Source organism: Ammospiza caudacuta, chromosome 17, assembly GCF_027887145.1.
Source record: "Ammospiza caudacuta isolate bAmmCau1 chromosome 17, bAmmCau1.pri, whole genome shotgun sequence".
Lineage (NCBI taxonomy): Eukaryota > Metazoa > Chordata > Aves > Passeriformes > Passerellidae > Ammospiza > Ammospiza caudacuta.
The window spans coordinates 17,192,176-17,216,843 of record NC_080609.1 but is presented as its reverse complement, the minus strand read 5'-3'; the positions used below and the strand labels follow the sequence as shown (position 1 = coordinate 17,216,843).

At 55.3% G+C, this 24,668-nt stretch overlaps 1 protein-coding gene across 1 annotated transcript in view; it reads right to left on the bottom strand.

The window, feature by feature from the left end:
• Nucleotides 1-22,592, bottom strand: part of HS3ST4 (heparan sulfate-glucosamine 3-sulfotransferase 4) — a 51,965-nt gene extending 29,373 nt beyond the window's left edge. Inside the window, exon 1 of the mRNA XM_058816185.1 lies at nucleotides 21,973-22,592. Coding sequence (XP_058672168.1) covers nucleotides 21,973-22,592 — 620 coding nt within the window. The remainder of the gene's footprint in view (nucleotides 1-21,972) is intronic.
• Nucleotides 22,593-24,668: the final 2,076 nt, after the last annotated feature.

Below are 24,668 nucleotides of genomic sequence, written 5' to 3'. Positions count from 1 at the left end.
CTTCATAAATGCAGAGCTGAAGCATTAGCAAGGGAATTGCTCCTAAGTCAAGGGTTAGAGGCGACAGCAAAATGGGTTCTTAGGGGGTGCTCTCTGTGCCCCTGGCTCTCGGGGATAAGTCTGTATTTACCACCCCTCCCAACACTGGGCAAACTGTGATGCTTCCCAAGGCTAAGCTGAAGGGTTTTACTGAAACACTGCAGCAAAATGATTCCTCCTGGCTCCTAAGCACATAAAAGCATCAAAAAGTAAAAATGTATTCTGCACTATGGTGATTAATTAGGATGATGGACGAGGACAAAAATCTGGTTCCATTGCCCCCTTTGCACAGAAGCAGGAACTGGTGTGAGGGGAAGGCAGAACACAGGGGTCACTGCACAGGATGGCAGGACACGACCGTGGCCCCCAAAACGTGCCAGAGGCTCTCTGCCCACCCTGGCATAGCAAGGCAATCGCGCTCCATCCGTGCCCACCCTGGGCTGCCCATTTTGCAGGAGCTGACGGTGGGAGCTGAGGAGCTAAAATAGATGGGCTTGAAATAATCCTGAAGGAGAGAATCAAGGCAGCTGCTCAAAGGCTTGTGCCAGCCTGGAGCTGAATCTCGCTCCAGGAAAGGTGCTGCAGCAAAGGGGACCCTGCCTCTGATCAGGGAGCTCAGGCAAGAGCTGAGCATTGAAACACACACAGCAAAGGAACTGGGAAACAGAAAACAGGAAAGAGGAAATGGCTTCTAAACAGTGCAAATGTTCTGCTATGGAGGAGGATGGGGCCTGGAGAGGGAGGATTAGCCAGCTATAAATACAAGCAGTGCTGAGTTAAAAGGCTAATTAGAATAGCAAAAAGAAATACAGCAGTACATTTCAGAGATGATTCTGACTAACAAAGAGTTTTTCAAATCTGTTTGCAGAAGTGAATATGAAAGAGAAAATTGGATTCCTATGAAATTATTTCAAAAATTGGAGGAGGAAAAAGGTAATGGCAGATCTCTTCAACAGCCAGTCAGGCTCCTGACATCTTCATCTGCTGCAAAGGCAAAGAGAAAGGCGACAGGTCTCAGTTTTCATGTCTTGGGAGGAAAAGAGAGCTGGTGCCAAAGAATGGATTGTGGAGAGGGGGCACCAAAGCTGATGGCAGACATTCTCCCTGAGGCAGCCTGGAAAGAGGTGACCAGTCCAGGTGCTTCAGGCTGAGCGCAGAGGCTGCAGCTCTGCCCTCCCTGAGCGCTGGGAACTGTGCCACAACACATGGAGGGGACATTGCCACCCACCAGTGCCCCCTGCCCATGGGGCCCAGGGTCACCCTGGCTTCAGGCCGTGGGGTGGTGGAGCCACCTCTGGGGTTTGCAGAGCAAACTCCTCTCTAAGGCAGCAAACCACTGAGTCCTCAGTGATTAATCACCTCCAGCCTCAGCATATGCCAGAAATGGCTTTAGCTTCCCCCAAAAGCTGCAACAGATGGTCCTCAAGTTCTTAACCCAATAAATGTACACAGACGCACAGAGACACACGTACATACATATAGATATATAAAAATACAGCCTCTACCCCACCTCATCCTGCAGACAGGCGAGGCTGGCTGAGCCACGCCTGCCTCCTCCTGTGACAGAGGGATTCAATGCTCTGCTTTCTCCACATCTCTGGGACACAGCAACATTCCACACTAAAAGAGCTTGGAGCTAGCCTGAGACAGAGCTTGTCCCACACCTTTGCTGGCCAGAAGCAGCACACATAAAGGAGACTGACACCAAAGCAAAGGCTGGTTTGGATTCACATCCTTCATCTGGGCTCCCAGGAGCTGGGGCTGCAGTGTGGGGGTGTCACCAGAGACCTTTGTGGCTGGAGGAGAGGGACTGACATCACCAGAGCCCACGGTGAGGTAAACAGCTGAGCAGAAATGGGATGACTTTATTCTTCAGCTGTTCATGACAGCACTGGAGGCTGCTGTGACCAGAGCCACAGGTCACAATGACATCAGGCCATTAACAGGACAGAGAGTGACAACTGGGATCGTGCAGGAGGCAGGGATGGGGCAGGGGGGAAGAGGTGCTCGGAAGGAGCAGACAAAGCGTGCTGCTGTCTCCTCCCTGGCAGGCAGCACGAGCTGGCTCTCTGTGAACCTGTCTGTGGCCGTGGGCACGCAGGACAGCACAGGGGCTGTGGAGAGGCTGCCTGGCTGATGGCTCTCTGAAATTAAACTAATTGCATTGCCTGGTAAATCCTAACAGCAGCTACAATACCTTTGCTCTTCTCCAAAGATGCTGAGTGGCTTTATGAGCATTAATTAACTCCGACACACAACAAGCCTGTGAGGCAGGCACAATTACATCCGAGGAGAGGGAAGTCCCCAGCCCCAGGTCCCACAGCCTGGCAGTGTGTGGGGGTCCCTACAGGACCAGTTCCCTCCCCAGGGTGCAATTACAGCCCAGGAGATCCCGCTCCCAGGACTCCCCTCTAATTAACCATCCCATCTCCCTGCGCACTCACATCCATATTTATCATGATTTCCTATAACAGACAAAAGGCAAAACCACGAGAAGCTTTGCTAACAAACAGGCACCAGCAGCAGCCCTTCATCCTGGGCAGGCCCAGCAGAGTCCCTCTGTGCTCATGCCACGACCCTCTGTTTCTGTGCTCCCACCCAACACAGCCAGCCTGTGCAACCCGTGGGCTCTGCGGCTCCAGGTCAGTCTGCTCCCTCCCCTGGCAGTGCCCTGGAGGCACGGGACATGGCATGAGGCTTCCAGACACCCTATGGCCTTGGCTCTGTGTGCCTGTCCTCTCCCCCTGAGATCTACAGGACCCCATTCACTGCAGTGCCTGCGCCCCAGAGAGTGCTCCCTGGGTGGGGAGCAAGGAGAGGAGAAGCAGCAAAATCTACAGACACACGCCTAAATAAAATATTTTAAAGGGAATTTCCCATGAGGTGTAGCAGCTCTTTAATACTGTGCTGCTTTTCCTGGCCAATCATGTTGTCACTCCAGCTGGTGGGAGAGCGATCACCAGCTGCCTATGGGGAAAGGATGACAGGAACGTCTCCTCTTGCCTGGGAGAGCTGCACTGGCTCATCCTTCTGCACCACCCTTGACTCCACGAGCAAATGGCTTCCTGCAGCAGGGGCAGAGGGGCAGCAGGAGGGGCAGCAGCCCCGTGTGCCAGCAGGGCTCCCTGCCCCGTGCCCGGTGGGGAATGCAGGGGCAGGTCCCAGCACGGGGCACACAGTGCTCTCCTCAGGAGTGAGGAGCTGGTCTCGCAGCTGTGGAACACAATGAGCCCTTTGCACGCACTCAGCCCTTCCACCGGCCAGCTGGGACACTGCCCCAGCCCTGCAGACCCTGCTGTCCCTCCAGCAGCCAGACAGCTTCACGCCCTGCCATCCCCACTGGGTGCCTGGCTGGCCCCTCCCTGGTCCTCAGGCTGCGGGCATTGGAGATTGGAGGAATGCTGCAGGAAATAGAGAGCAATACTGAAATAGAGAGCGATACTGAAATAGAGAGCAATACTGAAATAGAGAGCGATACTGCCCTGTGTCCCTACCCGTGGGGCCTGTGGGATGGCATGACCCTGGAAGGGTGCCCTGCCTTCTCCTCTGCTCCAGCCACTGCTGCCGCCCCAGAGGAGAGCTGCGCTGTGGCGTGGGGACAGCTGCTGAGAATGTCCCTGTAACAGCAGGCTCACCTCCACTGCACACAGGAGCTCTGTGCCCTGTGGCAAAGCCAATGCAGCTGAGCTGCACAAACACATCAGGTCAAAGCTGGCCAGCTGCAGCTTACAACTTCTGTGAATGGGGAAGAAATAGTTATTTTATTTTAATTGCAACTTAACTGCCAAATAAGTGCCTGTCCGCTATGGTAATTGCAATGTCACTGGGTGATTAGTGCCTGCTCTGCACCCCAGAACCTGCAGCACATCTGCAACCCACAATAACCCACACCCGAGTGCCCCAGCTGCACACAGCCCCTGTGTCCCTGGCCACGGGGACCAGAGCAGGGCTGCAGGGGGAAGCAGTGGGCAGAGAGCTGCTCTGCAGCCTGCCAGGAGCCTGCTGTGCCCAGCTCACAGCTCACAGCTCACAGCCCCCAGCTCCCAGCCCCAGGGGCAGCTCTGTGTGCCCGGGTGGGCAGCACCCACACCTGGCCATGCCCAGCTCACAGCTCCCAGCCCAGCACCAGCGGCAGCTCTGTGTGCCCGGGTGGGCAGCACCCACACCTGGCCATTCCAGGAGCTCCCTGAAGCTGCTCCCACCCCAGCCAAGCGCTTGTCAATGCCAGGCTGCACATCCACACCCATCTCCAGCTGCTCTCAGTGCCAGGGCCAGCCCTATGCCCCTCCCAGGGCTTCCTGTGGATGTGCCATCGTTACCTGTGCCCACGACACAGCGTGGGAGGGCGTTCCTGCCCTCAGCTCAGCCACCAGGCAGCCACAGGGCCAGCTGCACATCCCTGGCTGCTGCCACTCCCGAGGGCAGCCACTGGGCAGAGGGACAGGCTTTGAGGTTTAGCTTTATATGCATAGGAGGTCTCAAGCAGTGACACTTGCTAACTACAGTTTAGAAAACAACAAAAGGAAATTCTATAGAAAAACACAGCATTTAGTCTCACACCCACCACCTTTTTTTTTCCTTATTCAAAAGAAATAATCTTTTAAGCATTAAAAAACCCCCCAGTGCCGCTGATACAAAATGCATTGTAACCTTGAATTATATGTAGCGGGGCTGGCTTTCATTATTTATTAGCAAGATCAATTAGAATATTCTGTTTGCAAAAGAATATAATCCAATATGTACTTCAAGCACTAACAGCTAAATATATGCTTATTTAAAAATCAATCTAAAAGTCAAGGTTTCCTTTGTAAATCCTTACTACAGATTAAAAAAAAAGCTTTGAGTGTTACCACCTGCTGAATGCTGTAGTCTCAAGGAGACAGTTATACATTTTAAAACATCTCAAATGGGAATTGATTGTGCCAGGCAAACAATCGCGGAAGCCCAGCACGGAGGGCTCACGGCCTGTGTGAGGGCAGAGCAGCTCCCACGGGAAGCCCCGGACCAGAGCCGTGGCCCTGCGCAGGGAGTGGGAGCGAGCCCCGAGGCAGGCAGGGAGCGCCAGCAGCCCTGCCAGCCGGGAAGGGCACCCAGAGCGTGCCAGCTGCGCTGGGTGACTCACGCCGGCTCCCAGCATCCCAGCACAGACTTGTTTTTCACTGCCTTCCCCGGGCTGACATGGAGCCAAGGCACCCGCCTGCCAGCCCGGCTCAGGAGCCGCAGTGTCCTCGCCTTTCTCCCCCGAATCGCAGGTTTCTAAGATTAATTGTCATGTATAATTTATTGACCTCAGCCGCGACCTTGGCCCGGCGCGGTTTCCTCTCTCTGCGCTGTGGCAGCGGCAGCAGCAGGCTCTGGCAGGGCAAGGAGCACCAGCAGCACGGATGGGCAGTTCTCCTGCCCCGCAGCCCTGGAGAGGCCCCAGCCCCTCTGCTCCCCCCGTCCCACCCCACAGAGCCCCTTCCCGGCGCCCGCTTTAATCTCCCCCCTGCTGCCAGCCCGGCGCCGGCTGCTCAGCCAGCTCCCCGCTTCTCCTCCTTCCTTAAGCCCTTTCTCTTTCGTCTTCCATTTTTAAATCTTATCTCCAGGTAAAGAGGGTATTTGATGGGATCAAAAAGTGACCTTTAACAAGGGTAGCAGAGCTTCAAACAATATCCCTGCAAGTTCATGCACACTCAAGTGTTAAAGGGAACAGTTCTCTGATCTCCTGTTCCTCAGTGGAAAAGTCATTTCACAAAGATTTCTGCCAAAAGCTGGTGCAGCAGACTGAGGAAACTTTCTTAAAACCCAGCACCTAGAATTTGGCACAGGCTGTTCTTAGCTTCTGATAAACCAATCCTTCAAAATCATTTGGTCTCAATCTTTGCCAGCAAGTGCTCCAGCCACACCACCCTGCACCTGGCTGGAAGGAGGGTTGGAACAGGATGATCTTCAACGTCCTTTCCAACCCAGATCTTTCTGTGAATCTCGGGAGTGTTTGTTTCTCTGCTCAAGTTCCCTATCTCTTGCCAGTTTCCTGGGTCTTACAGATTCCCAGCTATCCCTCATCTTTCACTCAGCTGAATAAAATCCCTGAAATGCCTCTTAGGTAAAGCATACCAGCCATGGAGGGAGGTCAGACAGAAGCAATCAGAGGGATCAGACAGTGATTAGTGGGCTGAAAATACAGCCAGAGCACAGTGGACAGACACCCTGAGGCTTCCCAAGGCCTCCTCAATGGTGCCATGTCCTGCTCCAGCCTGAGGTCCTCAGGGACCAGCAGCATGAGCTGGGGGCTGGCATTGCCCTTGCTGAGAAAACCAGGCTGTTTGATCTACGATCTGGGGGTCACTCCAGTCTTGGTTGAGACCAAGACCTACAAACCTCCCCATAGCACCGTGCAGATAAATTCCAAGTGGGAAAAGAACAGCCAGAGCTAAAGGATGATGTAGGCACATAACAGTTTGCCTGCTGAGCTTCCACTGTGCCATGAGGCCAATGGGTTGCAGTGTCACGTTCCCCTGGGACCTTGGCAGGCCAGAAGGGAGCACTGGGGGCCAGAGGCCACGTTATGCCAGATCAGGACAGTGCCACACTCTCCAGCAGCAGCACACAGCCAGCGCTGGCAGTGACGTGACCCCCATGCCACCAGGAGGACGAGGGGACACATGTGCGGTCCCCGTCTGCAGCAGAGCTTGCTGGTGCCCCCACAAGTGGCACGGTGCCCGCAGTGGACAGACGGGAGCGGTGGGTGGGTGGCAATGACAGCAGCGTTAATCATTTCCGTGGCACCGTGCACGCAGGCGGCAGGAAAAGCCCATGGCGGGCACAGCCCATGGCGGGCACAGCCACTGCCGAGGTCTGCACGGGGAGCCTCTCCTGCCCAGCGGGAACGGGGCACGGGGGAGCCTCTCCTGCCCAGCAGGAACGGGGCACGGGGAGCCTCTCCTGCCCACTCAGTGGGAACGGGGCACGGGGAGCCTCTCCTGCCCAGCGGGAACGGGGCACGGGGAGCCTCTCCTGCCCAGCGGGAACGGGGCACGGGGAGCCTCTCCTGCGTGCCCAGCAGGAACGGGGCACGGGGAGCCTCTCCTGCCCGCTCAGCGGGAACGGGGCACGGGGAGCCTCTCCTGCCCAGCGGGAACGGGGCACGGGGGAGCCTCTCCTGCCCGCTCAGCGGGAACGGGGCACGGGGAGCCTCTCCTGCCCAGCGGGAACGGGGCACGGGGGAGCCTCTCCTGCCCGCTCAGCGGGAACGGGGCACGGGGAGCCTCTCCTGCCCAGCGGGAACGGGGCACGGGGGAGCCTCTCCTGCCCAGCGGGAACGGGGCACGGGGAGCCTCTCCTGCGTGCCCAGCAGGAACGGGGCATGGGGAGCCTCTCCTGCCCAGCAGGAACGGGGCACGGGGAGCCTCTCCTGCGTGCCCAGCACAGCCAACCCCGGGCTCTGCTGGCCCCAAGCGTTGCTGTCCCGTTTCTCCCTGTCCCGTTTCCCGCTCTGGGGAGAGGGGCGAGCGGCACCAGCTGCGGGCGCTCCCGGACCGATACCCAGACAGAGCTGCGCTCCCCGCTCCAGCTGCCCACACGCACATCCCCGCAGCGCCTGGCCAGGGGGACGGCAGCGCGCCCCCGCAGGCCGGCAGCCCAGGGGTTAAAGCGCCTTGTTACTGCTTCTGTAGCCGGGCTTCACTTATTTGCAGCCGGAATTCCCCAGGAGCCAGGGCTTTTACTAGTGGCTCTGCTGTAGAACCATGTCATTATAGATTGCAAGTTCCTTAAAGGTCAGATAACACAACACAATTGAATCATATTAGTGAGCATAGCGAGCTGATATTTTCCTAGGAAAACCCATAAAGCAGATTGTTTGCTGCAGAGAAACACACTGTTGTATAGCAAAGCCGGTGTAATCGTCTGCACAAACAAACAAGTGGTTTATGAGAAAACCCTCCCCTGCTGCAGATCCTCGGGGCGGGAGCCAGCAGGACCAAGTGCTGGGCATTCAGCACGCTGGATTTCAGCTTCGGTCACAGGACTGAAATACATCGCAAAAGACAAGTAGGGAAATAAACAATTTCCAAGTGTGTTGTTGAGAGACAAATACTCGATATTTCATTTAATGTCTGCATGCAGGTAGTGGTTAATCTGGGACCATGCTATTAAAGAATTGCAGAATTGATTGTGAGGATGATTGAAGATTTCTGAAGAGCACAATTTCCATGGCCATGATGACCCCACCTTTTTTTTTTTTTTCCTAATTTGCCTGTAATCTATTTGGACAAATCCTTTTATCACATTTCCTTTAAAAGTTCCAACAGTGTGATTAATTACAGAACTTTGCAGTCCTACTTACCCTACTGCAGGCTCTAATTTTGCTTCCTTTTAAAATGGCTTTCCATCCCTAATAGACCCCTTTCCTTGTCCAGCTCCTTTTCTTCGTCCCTCTGAAATCCACTGTCACTGACCCATCACACAGGCAGCCACTCATCCTGCCTGAACCTGCAGGTCCATCTGGAGCCACCCAGCACCAGCGGCCACTTGCTCTCCAGAAGGGCATGGGCCTTTCTGTGGGGAGAGGAAAGGCACAAACCTCTTTTTCCAGAAATTTGGGTGCTTGTCAGACACTAGGGTCTGCAGCCCCTCCAATAGCCTGGAAATTCTCATTTGGTTCTAGATTTAACTTCAGAATGAAAAAGCAACTGGAATCAGCACAACTGCTTTAACCTTCCCCAGTCACAGAAAGAGGAGGAAAAGTAATTAAAACCATAATTTTGAGTACACAAAGCCACATCTCCTCCCGTTGACCTTCAACACGTGCGTCAGCTGTCCGGGGCAGCAGAGCAGGAACGGCACTGGCTCCCACTCCCACCTGTGTGGCTCCCCTCTGCTGCATTTCATCATGTCCCACACAAACAGTGGTGAAACACAGGCAGAAAAACAATTAGATTTAAATCTCGTTTCCTCTTTCTATCTTGCCTTTTTCTTTTCTCTACTTAGATGCTCCTCAGTGCACTAATGGGATTTGTGTTTAGCACAGTGCGAAACGAATGATTTATGGTCTGTCCGCAGCGCACACTCCCAATGCCACTGCAGCCCCTGAAAGGGCACTCCAAGAGTGGCCAGACAAGAGTGTCCTGGCACCATGTGTGACTCTTTGTACGCTGCCCACACGGTCCCTGCTGTCCTGGCTCTCTCGGTGCCCCTGTGCTTTCCTCACACTGCGCTCGGCTCTGCTCAGGGAGGAAACGGGACCAGGACCCCTGACCAGCCTCAGCCCCTGCAGCCAGGCAGCACCCACAGTGCTGCACAAACCTCCCGCTGGTTTCACTGGTGCCTCAGCTCAGATTGACTCGTGCCTCATCTAAGCCAGGCAGGAGCTCAAGTCCCTGTGTTCCATTACCAACAGGAAATGCAAGGGCCATGTGAGAACGGACCAGACCCCACAGCCCAAGCATGGTCAGGAGCACAGCACACTGAAGGCTGCAGCGGCTCAGCTGCCTCAGTCCTACCGAAGGTCCCTGGGACAGGTCAGATTCTCCTGGTGGCTCTGAACGTGGCTCTGTCAGTGCAGCTCCGGCAGCTCTGCACCAGCAGTGCCCTTCATTAATTCCTAATGCTGCCCCAAGTGCATCTCCTGTCCTCCAGGCTTTGGCAGCCCCTGAGAGCTGGGGCACAGAGCACAGCTCCCTACCTTCCTTCCACGTATAACAAGAAGCCAAATGAAATAATGAAAGAAACTCATTTTAATGCCACAGAGGGAATTGTTTTATTGCTAAAGCAGCAAATAGAACTAATTGAATCCACTGGAAAAAAGAAAAAGGCGCAAAGAAATGGAAAGGGTAGGTGTGGAACACAGACAAAAAGGGCGAGCTGGAGCCTGAATATTCATGGACCTAGAAACCGCAAACCCTTGAATGCAAAATATCTTCATAACTGATCATATGCCAATGGCAATGCATGCACAGCTCGGAGACAGGCTCGGAATGTTTGCATTTACAAGATTTTTTTAAGTAATATTATGGAACAAATTCTCTGGTTCATTAAGCTGCTTTGCACCTCCCCGGTACAAGAGAACATCCTGGGAGTGAGCACAGGACTGGCACAGGCTCCCACCAACGCCGAGCATGGGGCAGGTGGCCGCGCACACCTGGCACAGCTGTGGTGTCCCCAGTGCCAGGCGGTGGGGCAGCAGCTGCCTGCCTGCTCTGGGGCCATGGGGCAGCTCTGAGCTCAGCCCCTGTCCTGTGCCTGGCTGCGCTGCCCAGCTGGGGCACCCCAAATCTCCTCCCGTTTCACATGCCGCCAGCTACACCTGCCACAAGCTTTTAAACTCAGTTTTCAGTGAATCTCAATTTTCAGTGGCAACATATATATTAATATGGGGGTTACATTTTAATTAAGGCAGCACTCATGTTCTTCATTACAATACTAAGTCATCCAAGGATATAAATCCCATTAATGAAGAAGGAGATACGTAACCTGCACTGCATGCTCCAGCACAGAGGCACCAGTACAAAATGACTCTCATACAAAGTGCAAGGTGAGAAACTGGATTAGAAATGCAGTTTATACTCCCAAGGGTCATACAATGCTCATCTGACACCACGGGCCCTGGATCTGCACCCAGAACGCACCCAAAACACCAGCCCTACCTCAATCTATTTTCCCACCCTGAGAGAGAGCCCAAGGCACAACACGGATGCTGGGTATATGTATATGCTCATATATATGCTTATTTAAGCTGCTGGTGGGGGATACAGTGCCTGGGTCCCTCCTGGACACGCCCAGCCACGTGTGGGAGGGGAAGGGCTGCAGCTGAGACCCTCCCCAACAGCAGCAGCAGCACTGCAGGATGAGTGTCTCCCAGCCTTGGGCTAACTGGGGGCTCAGCTCTCCCCAGGCTCACTGAAGGCAGAGGCACTGGTGAAATCCACCTCTCCACAAAGCCCTCCCTTCGTCCCTACACCAGCATCCCAAATCCTTACCCTCTGGGCACAGCAAAGAACTTCAGGCTCACCTCTGCCTGCAACACACTCCAAGCATTAGGAAACGTTAACGGGGGTCACGGGGGGAGCTGCACTGGGCAAAGCCATGCAGAGCACCTGGGGGAAGGAAGGACCGTGAACTGGGCAGCAGGGACAGACCCACCACAGTGCAGGGGCCCTGAGCAGCCGGAGCCCCCAGACCCATCACCCGCTGACAGCCAGCAGCTCTGAGCTCACACTGATCAACAGCCTGGCCATGGGAGAGCTCTGAACTCACACTGATCAACAGGCTCCTTACACGGCCTGGCCATGGGGAAGCTCTGAACTCACACTGATCAACAGGCCCCCTACACAGCCTGGCCATGGGAGAGCTCTGAACTCACACTGATCAACAGGCCCCCTACACAGCCTGGCCATGGAAAGCACTGAACTCACACACTGATCAACAGGCCCCCTACACAGCCTGGCCATGGAAAGCACTGAACTCACACACTGATCAACAGGCTCCTTACACAGCCTGGCCATGGAAAGCACTGAACTCACACACTGATCAACAGGCCCCCTACACAGCCTGGCCATGGAAAGCACTGAACTCACACACTGATCAACAGGCCCCCTACACAGCCTGGCCATGGGGAAGCTCTGAACTCACACACTGATCAACAGGCTCCTTACACAGCCTGGCCATGGAAAGCACTTCACCGCTGCCTACTGCAAAAAAATGGCTGAGGAGTTCCTGATAAGGCTCCAAAGGAACCCATCTGCAGCAGAGACATGGATTGCCTCCCACTGAGACAACCGTATCCCAAGACGAGAGTGCTTCAGAGTATTATGTGGGAACAGAGTAATAATAAAACACCTTGCCGCAACTTTAGCAGCAGTGGCTCTCGCAGAAAAGCCTGTAATGATCTAATAACACATTTCCCTTGCTGCCACTCCAGCCTTGTGAAATCCGGGATACTTTAAGCCATAAATCCATCCCAGCTCTTCCTTTGTCATTAATTGTTAGGCTATTTGTATCACACATTTCACATACCAAATAGACTCCAATTTCATGGCGGACTAGACTGCAGAAATGCTTCTTTTAATCTTTTTTAATTTCAAAGTGGTACCAAACTTAAATATTTTCTAATGGAGTGTATGCTTTACTCACATCTAATAGTATCACTACAATTTAGGAGCAATAAAAGTCAAGCTCCCGTCTGTACAATAAGCTTGCAGCTCTATTTCCGAAGTTCAATCAGTTAACCTAGGAGAGCAATAACTTCCCTGCAATGAGTAACAGTGCAGAATAATATTTAGATAGAGATAAACCCTTTTTGCATAGGAAATTGCATTATGATTTGCTGGGTCTATGATATTCTCAGCAAGATGCTTTAGTTTACCAATGAAGTTGTTGCCTCAGGCATTTTTCCAGTGTTTCGATTTTTTGGGGAGGGTCTAGATGATTTTGAGCTGAGTAAGGAGCCCTTTCCACTCCAGATCCCAGCGTGTGCAGCAGACCCAGCAACAGAGCTGCTGCAGCCTCTTCCCCACACTGGCAGCACAGGATGAGCAGCCAGACAGCAGCTGCCCCATCTCAGGGCTGTGCATCCCTCAGTCTCTGCCCTCCTGCCCCATCTCAGGGCTGTGCAGCCTCAATCTCTGCCCTCCTGCCCCTCCTGCTCCTGCCTTTCTGTGCAGGGTGAACAGCTCATGTAGAGGAGGCAGAGCCCTTTGCTAGGGTACCCAGAGCCCTTTCCTGATGTACCAGTGCTCCTCAGTGCACCCTCTGGCTCTGCAAGCTCCAGTGCCACAGAGCATGAAGCAGAGGTGGTGATTGGTAATTCAGGAATTAAAAGGGTACAAATAAAGAGCCCGAAAATGAGCTTGAAGGTTGTGAGTGCTGACAGTGCACTGTGGGATCGATGCTGGTGCTCCCTGGGGAGCAGACCAAGGAGGGATGAACCAACAGCCACTTAAAGACCTCCAGCAGCAACGACTCCAGGATCCATAGCTCTGCCACCAGCATCTCTGGAGTCAGCACTTCGGATGGAAAACGGTCGGTTTGCTGTTGAACAAGCAGGACCAGGGCCGAGCAATTGACAGTTTGTCACCTGCACAGGTGAGGCAGCACCTTCCACCCAGGGCTGATTGGGAGGTGACCCCTTCCCACATGTCTGGGGCTCGGGGCTGGGCAGCAGCTGAGCCTCCCGGGGCACACCTGGGGGAGCCTAAAGGGGCTGGGGCTGGGGCACGGCCCATGCTGGCTGGCACAGACACTGGGCTGAGCACAGGGACTCAGCCTGGCTGGATGGGGGCAGCTCCTGCTGGGGCTGTGCCGTGCCCAGATCCCGCTGGGGCTGTGCCGTGCCCAGCTCCTGCTGTGGGGCTGTGCCGTGCCCAGCTCCTGCTCTGGGGCTGTGCCATGCCCATCTCCTGCTCTGGGGCTGTGCCGTGCCCAGCTCCTGCTGTGGGGCTGTGCCGTGCCCAGCTCCTGCTCTGGGGCTGTGCATTGCCCAGCTCCTGCTCTGGGGCTGTGCATTGCCCAGCTCCTGCTGGGGCTGTGCATTGCCCAGCTCCTGCTGGGGCTGTGCATTGCCCAGCTCCTGCTCTGGGGCTGTGCCATGCCCGGCTCCTGCTCTGGGGCTGTGCATTGCCCAGCTCCTGCTCTGGGGCTGTGCCGTGCCCATCTCCTGCTCTGGGGCTGTGCCATGCCCAGCTCCTGCTGGGGCTGTGCCATGCCCAGATCCCACTGGGGCTGTGCATTGCTCAGCTCCTGCTCTGGGGCTGTGCCATGCCCGGCTCCTGCTCTGGGGCTGTGCATTGCCCAGCTCCTGCTCTGGGGCTGTGCCGTGCCCATCTCCTGCTGTGGGGCTGTGCATTGCCCAGCTCCTGCTGTGGGGCTGTGCATTGCCCATCTCCTGCTCTGGGGCTGTGCCGTGCCCATCTCCTGCTCTGGGGCTGTGCCATGCCCAGCTCCTGCTGGGGCTGTGCCATGCCCAGATCCCGCTGAGGCTGTGCCATGCCCAGATCCCGCTCTGGGGCTGTGCCATGCTCCGCTCCTGCTGTGGGGCTGTGCCATCCAGCCGTGGTTTAACACCCAGGCCTGGTGCTGACGTTGGCTTCCCACGAGTGTGCTCATGGCTCAGCTTAATTATATGAGTGTCCATCAAGAGCAAATACAGAGAGGGCAGAGCTGGGGCTGAAATAAAGTCATTTGCAGATGTGGATGAGCACTAATACTAAATATATTAGTGTACACATCTCAATGCAAGATGAAAGGAAATACACTCTGAAACAAAGGAGAACTGCAGATCTGGGCTATCACAGCAGCGCTGCTCTGCTCGGATCCAAAATAATTACTGCTAATAAAGTAGGGGGCCAAGTCCGGTCCAGCCTGGCTCTGAAGGGAATGGAAATCAGATTTTGGCTTGAAATGTGTTATAGCAATCTCTGTAATACAAAATAAAGTCTGGCAGATGGAGTTATTTTTATCCAGAGCTAGTTCTGTTTAGTAGGTCGGTGGCTATAACTGATGTCCCTTTGCTATTTCCTCTTCCCCCAGGTCCCCCTGCCTCAGTTTCTCCAGGCACTGACAAGATTGGAGCAGACAACTCCAGTATATTTTGGGAGGATCCTACTTAGCTGTAAAAATCAATTGTGAATTTTGCATCCACCCCCAGCATTTGGCCTGTTTATATTGCCAAATATATTCTGTAAAGAAGTACCGTACTTCACAGGAGAGCTTGTCAAGGTAAATACCTTAATTTACATAAAATGTGACTAGCAATTGAAATGTTAAAGCCATAAAGAGCAAGTTTATGATCCATCCTTGATGCCTGGATGTATAATATGACAAGGGGGGAAACACTGTGCCTTGCAACATTTACTAAATTGGTGTTTTAACACTGGGGAGGGAAATGGGAGACTTTTGAAAAAAAGGTTGGAGGGTTTTTCTGAGGGCTGTTTTTTGGCTTTTTTCTTCTCTCTTTCCATAAGTATGAATTTTTCCCCAGCCTTCTACAGCTAGCTTTCAAGACTCTCCTTCAGCTTGGAAGCTGCAGCTGCCTCACTAACAAATGGGGGGAGCAGTGCCCGAGTGCCATCGTGGAGCAGAGTCTGAGCTCGGCCATGCCAGGGAGAGGAGCTTCTCGTGGCAGGGTCAGGGCCCAATCCTGCCCAGTCACTCCCCCATGCCCCTCACAGATACCTGTGGTCTAAACAGGAATTTCTCACTGCGATTGAACAGACTCTTGCAATTCTGGGGCTCCTTTAAACTTCTTCAAATATAGGGGAAACCAATTTAAACCTCATACAACCCTAAATAATACTTATTTAAAAGGGGATTAAAAGCCTAAAATGAGCTCGTGCTCACATGCACACAGCAGTGAAATTACAGTATCCACACTGGATGCTCTGGAAAGTTTGATCATGGAGGTTCCTCACCTGGACTCCATACAAATGTTTCAGCCATTCATTCATGCTCATAACCTCACACCCTTCACAATTCATTGAAACCCTTCAAGCAAAAATCATTTGAAACAAATTACCTCTGTGTATCACCGTCTGAGCAGTGAGAAATGTCCCACATGAATCAGCCCAGCCCCCAAAGCAATAAAATTTCTGCTGAAGTGCATGAAATAATGACTCAGAGAAAAGGAGTCCCCATGAAAAGAAGAGGTAAAAGAAACCCATGAAAAGAAAAAGACTCTGACCGTTGTCGATACAAGGTGTCACAAATTTGTGTTGGAATTTTGACTTGGAAAATCTAAAGCCTTTGCCCATAACCCTCTTTGAGAAGCTGCTGTTCCTTCTCTGGCAGTCTGGGCCTGGCGCAGAGCAGAGCGAGCCTTGACCAGCCAGGGAGCCAGCAGGGCTCAGGTGCATCATTTAAACCACAGAATGCGACCACCCAACACTCCCCTCTTGCTTCTCCAGGGGGCTGCTTTTCCCCAGGCCTGTTTCTGAGTTTTCTGCAACTCTACATGCACGAGCAGTAGTGCGCTCATAAAGAGAGCCAAGCTCACAAATTTTGACATCCTGGACAACACAAACCATTAGCACCAAAGCACCAGCCTGTTTACAAAGTGGGGAATGGAGCAAAATCCTAGAGAAAGGATGTTCTTGAGACTGCAGTGCAACAGTTCAGTGATTTCAGGGCTGGTGAGATGTGCTGGTTTCTTTCCCACATGCTCCAAGGGATGTTCCCAGTCATTGGAAGAGGCATCCCCAGCACGTGTGGCTGGTGTGCTGAGCCCTGTGCCCATAGCCCTCCAGGAGAGCTGTGTGCTGCTCCCGGCTCCTCACACACCCTGGGATCAGAGTGGGAGCAGGGCAGAGCCCAGCTGGGCCTGGTGGATGTCACCCTGGCCACCCCATCCCACCCCTCTGAGGGAACAGGGCCGGACACCTCCGTGCCAGGCAGAGGGGGCAGTGCCCGGGGGCTGCGAGGGGCACAAAGAGCACCCTGTGCCTCCGCCCTGCTCCACCTTTCTCTCAGCGCCCTGTGCTCACTGCCAACCACAAACACGCTCCCCATGGAGGCAGAAGCAGGGACAAGCCCTGCAGGAGCGGGTGCTCCAGGGCCCTCCTGGCAGCGCTGGCCCCGGCACTTCTCTCACTCTCTTTGCAGGAAGAGCCAGAGCAGCACACAGGGGCTGCAGGTGCTGAGAGCAGCTGCCATTCCCATGGCTACAAGTGAGCAGCATGTGGATAACCACCATCAGGTGATAAAACACTGCAAATAGACACAATTCATTCCTTCACCCCATTCCTTGAGCTGAAGCAGAGCAGAAAGGAGGGAGACAACTGCTGCCCAGGAAGGGTGCAGGGGGGTTCCCCTGGCACAGCACACAAGGCAGGGCAGAGCCGGGAGACCCTGAGCTCTGGCACACAGCAGATTCACTGCAGTAGCTGCAGGATGCAGAAGGAAATCCATGCCTGCTGCTGGAGTGGCCTCTCATCAGTCCCCAGATGGGTGAAACCGGGAGCCAACCAGCACAAAGCCTGACCCCTGCTCGCAGTCCCCAGCCCCAGAGCTGACCCAGATGTCAGCAAAGTCCAATACACTGGATCCACAGAGGAGAGAGGCAGCTGAGTCACTACATTTCAGCAAAACCAACTCACAGCAGGGCCCAGAAACAAAATCAATACACTTTCCCTAAGTTACCAGAAGTGCAGTGGGTACAGCACTCTGGGAAGGCCTTTTGCAGAGCAACACAGCAGTTCCCAGGCTCTGCAGCTGTGCCTGTGGGCAAGAGCAGACCCCAATCCATCCTTCCATTGTAGGTGTTCCCACAGTGCCGCCAGCACAGGCTCACAGTGCTGATGGAAAGGGTTTGATTTCCTGAATGCCCCGAGCTGATCAGAACAGCACAGGCATTAGCCAGCAACACAATTACAGCTCACAGCGAGGTACAGCTCACAGCTGTGAGGTGACACTGTGTGGGATGAGGCTGAAGTGGCCCCAGGCTGTTGCTGCCCAGCAGCTGTTAGGGGACGCTGGAGGAGGGTCCCTGCACACATCCCTGGACACAATTCCTGCCAGCAGCCATGGCAGCAAAAGCCAAGGCCGGATCGTCCCCGGGCACGCAGGGCTGGCCCCACTGCCCCAGGTCAGCACAGGAAGGAGGGTGAGACGGTCCCGTGGGGAGCAGAGCCCCCGGCACAAATAACAACACACAACAGCCACCTGCCTCACACAGACCAACTCAGCATGCCCAGGGATGAGATTGGCAGTGCCAGCTCCGAGCCACGGCCCGCGGCTGCAGGAACCGCTCACCCTGAGCACGTGCTTATTGCTGAGGGAAGAGCTCCTGTCGTGGCATTATTCATTATTTGTGTGAGGCCAGCAGCTCACCAAATAACACGCAGGCCTGACTGCTCGGGAGAGCACTCCAAAAACCCAGACAAGCAGTGCAAATAGCATTAGACATGCAAGCCACTCCACTCCTGTCATGGTGACTGCTCCTGCAGCGGGGCCACTCCACGCACACAGCTACACCCCGTCCAAGCTCTCAGCACTGGAGACCAGGCAGAGAGGGGAACGCGATCTAATCACAGATATTGCTGCAGCCTCTCCTTGAGGGCTCCACTGAGGAGGAAGCAAGGAGTAAAGCAATGTACATGTACACAGAGCATTTAACTCTTCCAACCAGCAAACCTTAAAATCCAATTTCAACTCACCACTATCAGGTGTCCTTCTTGTGTTATGGAAATTATATTTGTGTTAAAACCACAAGTTTGTTTTCAAAATATTGTTACAAATCCCCAGTTTTTCTGCTAAAGGTAGGATGTCAAGATAGCCTTGAAAGGGTAACGTGACAGAATTGAATCCCCTCACCATGCTGAGCCTGCAGACAGCTGGGGATGGTGGCTGGGAGCACTGGGCTGTTCCACTCAGCTCACAAACCCTCAAGGGTGCCCAGGTGATGAGGTCTCGTGTGCTGGTCATTTGCACCAGCAGAAAGACACAAGTAAAGCCCCCCGATGCTGGGGCTTGGAGCTCCCACTCCCTTCACACAGCCACCTGAGCATTTCTCTTTCAAAATCTCCAGAGCAGTCACCAGGAGCATCTGAGCACCCCGAGGCACTGGATCTGCACAGGTGAACCCACAGGTGCAGGGCAGCGTGGCCACCGATCCTGCAGGCAGGATCACCTCCCCTCCTTCCCCAGTGACACAGAGCCCCTGGCCCCACAGCGGCTGCAGGGCTGCCCTGCCCACCCCTGCCCCCTCCCTGGGTCCCTCCCTCCCCTCTGAGACTGAACCGAGGGCCCCAGCACCACAAGGAGACAAACCTGCCCAGGTGTGGGACACTGCAGGCAGCCTGCAGCTCCCACCATCCACAACATCCCTACACAACTCTGTGCCCTTGATCCGCGCCCAGGCAGGGAACTCAGACATGTCCCAAATGCTGTGTCTGCGCTTGTAATGAGCATTTATGGATGTAATCTCCATTCTCTGGTCTCAGAGGCCTCTGTGTCATTCTGCCATCCTTTCTGTGCTCTGAGAAAGGCTCTCAGTGCTTTCCCAAACGCAGGATAGCTCAGGGCAGAGCTCCTGGCACAGGCCATGCCCACTGAGGCATGAGCATCACACTGGAGAGAGCAAATGCCTGCAGTCCAGCCTGGCCGTGGGGGACGTGTGGAGATCACTGTGCCTGAGCACGGCAGAGAGCAGGGGGACACTTGGACACTGGCTACAAACCAGCAACAGCTCCTGCAGGAAAGCTGGCATATCCTGGGGAGGGAAGGAGCAACTTAAAGACAATGGCTTACAAAGGAACAGCAGAGGAAGCCTGGATCTCGTTTAAGGAAAGCTGTACCATGGAACTTGTCCTTCAGACAGCCCAGCATTAGGACGGACAGAACCATAAACTGCAGCCACACAAACAACCCTGGCAGCATAATAGAAACTAACCAAAACTAATCTTGGCCCAGTTTGCACCAGTTTGTGTGTGGAAAGACCTCGGTTTGCAATTGCCACACGAACTGAGCTAAAGAGATCAGAGACAGCATACAAACCTTCAGCTTTCCCTACAGGGTGCCAGCAAAAAACAGAGCCAGCAGTGTGGAACTGCCGTCCTGCATGGCACCCTGTCCCCAGCAGCACAGAGCTGGAACCCCCTGGCCCAGTGCCTGCAGCAGCTCCAGCCACTGAGAGAGATGCTGGACCACACATCCAGAGCGTTTAGGGCTTTTCAATCTCAAGGCAGCAAAGACACAGGTGATGCAGCACAGAGCACACACAAAGAAATGGCAAAGCCCGGGTGCCGTCTCCATTTTACAGGAGAAACCAAGGTGGAGAAGGCATTTCCCTTTCCTCCAGCTCCTCGAGGCTGGCAGATGATCTGGTGACTGAACAACTAAGCAAGGAACCCTGAAGGTCTGCCATTCCCTTCTTTCACTATGTAAGAAAAAATCTGACCGTGTTAAAAGCTCACAGCGTGTAATGCAGAAGTCACAATAAGGAGGTGACTTCAATAGTTGCTTCTTTGCTAAAAAAACATTGACATTTCTGTGGACAGGAAAAAGATCTCTAATTACTCTACCTGGGACACAGCTATGAGCTGTCAGCCTCCCTAGTGCACTCAGTCAGGTAATGTCAGAGGTCAGGAAGAAGCAGCTGCTGGGATGGACGGTGAGCTTTCCCCATCCTGTTCTTGGTCTGTGTTTGTGTGGCACTAAACGCCAGCCCATGACAACAGCCTGGCACCAGTACAGCCGCAGGGCAGTTGTGGCTGCTGCTGAGGCACAGAGCACCAGCAATGTCCTGCCCTGCAGGGCTGGGCACTCTTGAGGGAGGGGGGAGAAGCACCTGTTTGTGTTGGGCAGGTGTGAAGACAGCTGCAGGTCAGGCAGCCAGGGCTGGCACGGCACGGAGCAGCAGCCATTCCTCACCCATCCCACAGCCTGCTCTGCCCAGACCTCACACACCGAGGGTGCTCCAACCTGCTCTCCCACCTCTCCTGCCCCAGCAGCAGAGCTGCAGGGCTTGAAATGAGCAGCACAGCCCAGAGAGCTGCTGCAGGGATAGAAAATACCAAACTGCATTCTGCAAATGGAAACCTGTGTGTGCCTCTTACTCCACGAGAGGAGCTACACCCACTCACTAGCCCTTTTCTAGTAGCATAACTTTAAAGATGAAAAAGCAACTGCTCATCATATTCAGTGCTTGATCTTCTTCTGCCTGTTTTAAATGAAACCAAACTTTTTTTATGTGCCACTTTCTATCCTCTTCTAACCAGTTTTCTAAACTTATTTTTCAAGGTTAAGCCTTTCCTCCAAGAAAATTCAATACAACAAAACACTGTGTCTGAAATTATATCTATAAACACGATAACTATATCCAGTCCTTTAGTTCTTCCCCCCATCAGAGCAGCAAACCAAAAACACTCTCAGGGACACCCTCACTTTCTCAGTGCTGATGTCCACTTTCATGAAATCCCTCCAGAAAATCCCACAGCATTTCACCATGGCCAAGCGGATGCCACACCAAGCGTTACGAAGACTTTCCTTCCACAATCCCCACAGAAGACTGCCTGGAGTTTCTCACCTTTAAACACCCCTGATATGCAGACCATGTACTTTATTTTAATAACGAGGGACCAGATAATCCAGGCAGTAACTTGCCTGCTGCCTCTCATTTTTAGCTTCGTTTGCAGAGCAACTAAGAAGCTGCCATACTAGCCACAACAAGAACTTCACCAGCTCAGCCACAGACCACTTTTTATCAAGAACCAGTATGGTTTGCTTTGAACCACGAACTACAGAGCTACTGGGAGTTTTTAAGTTCTACTGATGTGCTGCATTCTGCTCAGAAATTTTTAAAGAGAGAGAAAAACACTGAGCCATCACAATCCACTGATTTCCTAAACCTGTCAAGACATTTAACACTTCCTTACTGCAGTCCAGTGTTTTCTAATAACCAGGACTTTTAGCATAAAATTCCTTTAAAATGTTACCCATTCCTTTAAAATGTTACTCAACAGTATTTAGAGACTTCTTCACAAACAGAATTAGATCTTGTCAATGGAAAAAAACTTCCTAACGTGGAACTTGTTGAATAAAGAGTAAACCCTATTTGTGAAGCAAAGCCTGTGCTCACATGAAGACAGCATCCTTCAGCCCTGGCAGCACCTGGATAACTTACAATCTTGTTTATTTCGGTAATTATTAATTACCGACCTATTTAGTCGTATTTTACACCAACTGCAGCTGAACTGCTACGGCATGCTCACACACTCGGAGCAGCCGAGAGGGATGTTACTGGAGATTTCCTGCTTTCCCCCCAGAACAGCGCGCTTTCCACCGCTGCCAGGCGCGGCCCCGCCGACCCGCCCGCCCCGGCCCCGCGGGGTCCCGGAGCTCGCCCGGCTCGCACCGGGGGCACCGGGGACCCCCGGGACGGCGCCGGGGCTCCCCCCGCCCGGCACGGACACGCGTTCCTCCCGCCGCGGCCGCGGATGGCGCCGCAGCCCCCGCCCTCACCTGTACCACTCCAGCCCCTTCTCGTAGTTCCTGTCGAAGAAGTGGGGCTCGGTGCCCACGGCCCGCACGTCGGGGTGCGCCCGGATGGCCTCCAGCAGCGCCCGCGTCCCCCCCTTCTTCACCCCGATGATGAGGGCTTGCGGCAGCCGCTTCTCCCCGTAGTCCGGCGTGGTGCTGCTGCCGCCGCCGCGGCTGCCCGGGCTGCCGGCCCGGCTCAGCTCCTCGTCCGTGGTGCTCGACTCCTGCGGGTCCCTCTCGAAGGCTCCGCTCTGCGCCGTGATCACCTCCCCGGGGGCCAGCTGCGCCCGCAGCCAGGCGTCCGCCGCCCCTTCCCGGCTGCCGTTGGAGGCCCGCGGCGGAGCGGCCGAGGGGCCCGGGGCGCCGGCGGAGCGCGGGGCCGCCGTGGCGGGGAAGGCGGTGGGGGAGCGCGGGGCCCCGGGGGCCGCCGAGGCGGGGAGCGCGGCGGGGGAGCGCAGGGCGGCCGGGCCGGTGCCCCCCATCAGGCTGTAGCACAGGTAGGTGAGGCACAGGGAGAGGCTGCACATGCAGAGCAGCTTCCGCGCCGGGGGCCCCTTAGAGCCGCGCCCGCCCGGCACCCCCGGCTGGGCGGGGGGGGACATGGCTGCTCCCCGCTCCTCGCCCCGGGCACCGGGCGCACATGGTGTCAGCCGCCGCCCGGCCGCCCCAGCCGCATGGGGCGCCGCTGCCCGCCCGCCCCGCCGCCGCCGGTGGGGGGGGGCCCCGCATGGCACGGTCGCCGCCGGCCCCCGCCGGGTACCGGGGCGCTGGGGCTCCGCGCGGCCGCGCTCCGGTGCCACCGGCTCCGCACTGTTGCCGCCCGAGTTCCTGCCGTGAAACTTTGTGCCGGGTGGGAGGCGGGAGCGCGTTCCCGGCGCGGGGAGGGCCCGGCCCGCCCCCGCCGCCGCCGCCGCCGCCGCCGATGCCGAGAGCGCGGGGAGAGCGGGGAGCGCGCCGGGCCGGGCCGGGCCGGGCCGGGCAGCACCGCGGACAGCGGCCGGGCAGCACCGCGGACAGCGGCCGGGCAGCCCCGAGACGCTCTGCCCGGGCAGGCCCCGCTGCCGGTCCCGCCGGCACACGCTGCTCGCCGCCGCCCGCCCTCGGCCGCCCCACACCGCTCCTGCTGCCCAGACCCACCCGCCGGGCCGCACCCGCTCGTGTCAGCGCTCGGCGCAGGGCCCCAGAAACAGGGCCAGTGTCAGCTGTACCCTACAAATCCTCCTCCTTTCCCCTGCAAAATCACCGTGCCACAGCTCCTTGGCCCCGTGTCCTGCCCTGCTCCCCTCCACCTCCCCGCGGTCTGTTGTGTCCCCAGCCCATGGCTCCTGCACACAGCCTGCAGCTGCCAAGAGACAGATCCTTCGGGACAGCCCCACGCAGCATGGCCCGGGCCCCTTGGTTCTGGCCTTATGGGGATCTGGGACAGGTTCTCAGGGCAGCCTGCTTTCCCCTGGGATCCTGAGGAGAGGTGGCAGACCGTGGGCAGGGGCAGGCAGGAACTTAATTTGGAGCATGGAGGGTTCATAGTTTGGGTGCCAGGAGCTGCACTAGTAGATGAGGCCAATTACACCCTTGCACGACGTTCTTCCAGGAACTCTGTCCCCAGCCTCGGTGGAGCAGGTTGGGGCTGACAGCCTCCCTCCTCACAGTTTTCTGGAGCAGCCATCACCTCTTTCCAGCTCCACGTTTTGTCACTTCCCACCTCCAGTTCTCAGGTTTGGCATTAGGATGTGTTTTGTGAGGGGAAGGAATGCATTATTGTCTCTCAGCTTTCTCCATACCTCGTCTGAGGTCTCTCAGAGTTTCTCCATCATGAGTGTTGCCCTGGGATATTGGGGCGTGTCACAGCCCTTGGCATCCTGCCCCACAGCAGAACAAGGCTGGCAGTGCCATGTACAGCTATGAATTGAGGAACACGGCCATGTGCTAAAACCCTCACAGGTGAACGAGCAGCAATGTAACCTTGTGCACCTGCCAGCACTACCTGGGAGCAGCAGATCCCAGAAAGAGCCAGCACCCGACCCCAGTGGCAAAAGCTGCAGAGCAGCTCTGTGTTCACACCCACGAGGGCCACAGCTGCACGCCTGAGCCAGCCCTGGGAGGATGCAGGCTGTGTCTCCAGCCTTGTGCATCTGTGAATGCCGTGTAACTCACCCTGCCTGTGAGCAGGACGGGAATTTGGAGGCAGTGACACTTGTCCACTCACCAGTCTGGGGAACTACTGGATTGTACAGAGATGCTCTGGGTGAGGCTGGATGGGAGAGAGCTGGCAGAGCTTCCTCTTGCTCCCCCAGCTGATGAGCCGTGGCCTAGGTTTTGCAGGGGAAGCCCAAGAATTGCCCAGGTTTTACAGGGGAAACCCATCTCCAAACCTTACTGTTGCATAGGGGTGTGGAATCATGGAATGTTTTGAATTGTTAGATTCTTCAAGGTCATAGAGTCCAACCATTGCCATGGCCAGGGACATCTCCCACCATCCCAGGCTGCTCCAAGCCCCATCCAGCCTGGCCTGGAACACTCCCAGGGATCCAAGGAGAGCCACAGATTCTCTGGGCACCCTGTGCCAGGGCCTCACCACCCTCACAGGCAACAATTCCTTCCATATCCATATATCCAATCTAACCTTGTCCTCTGTAAGTGTGAAGCCATTTCCCCTTGTGCTGTCACTGCTCTCTTTG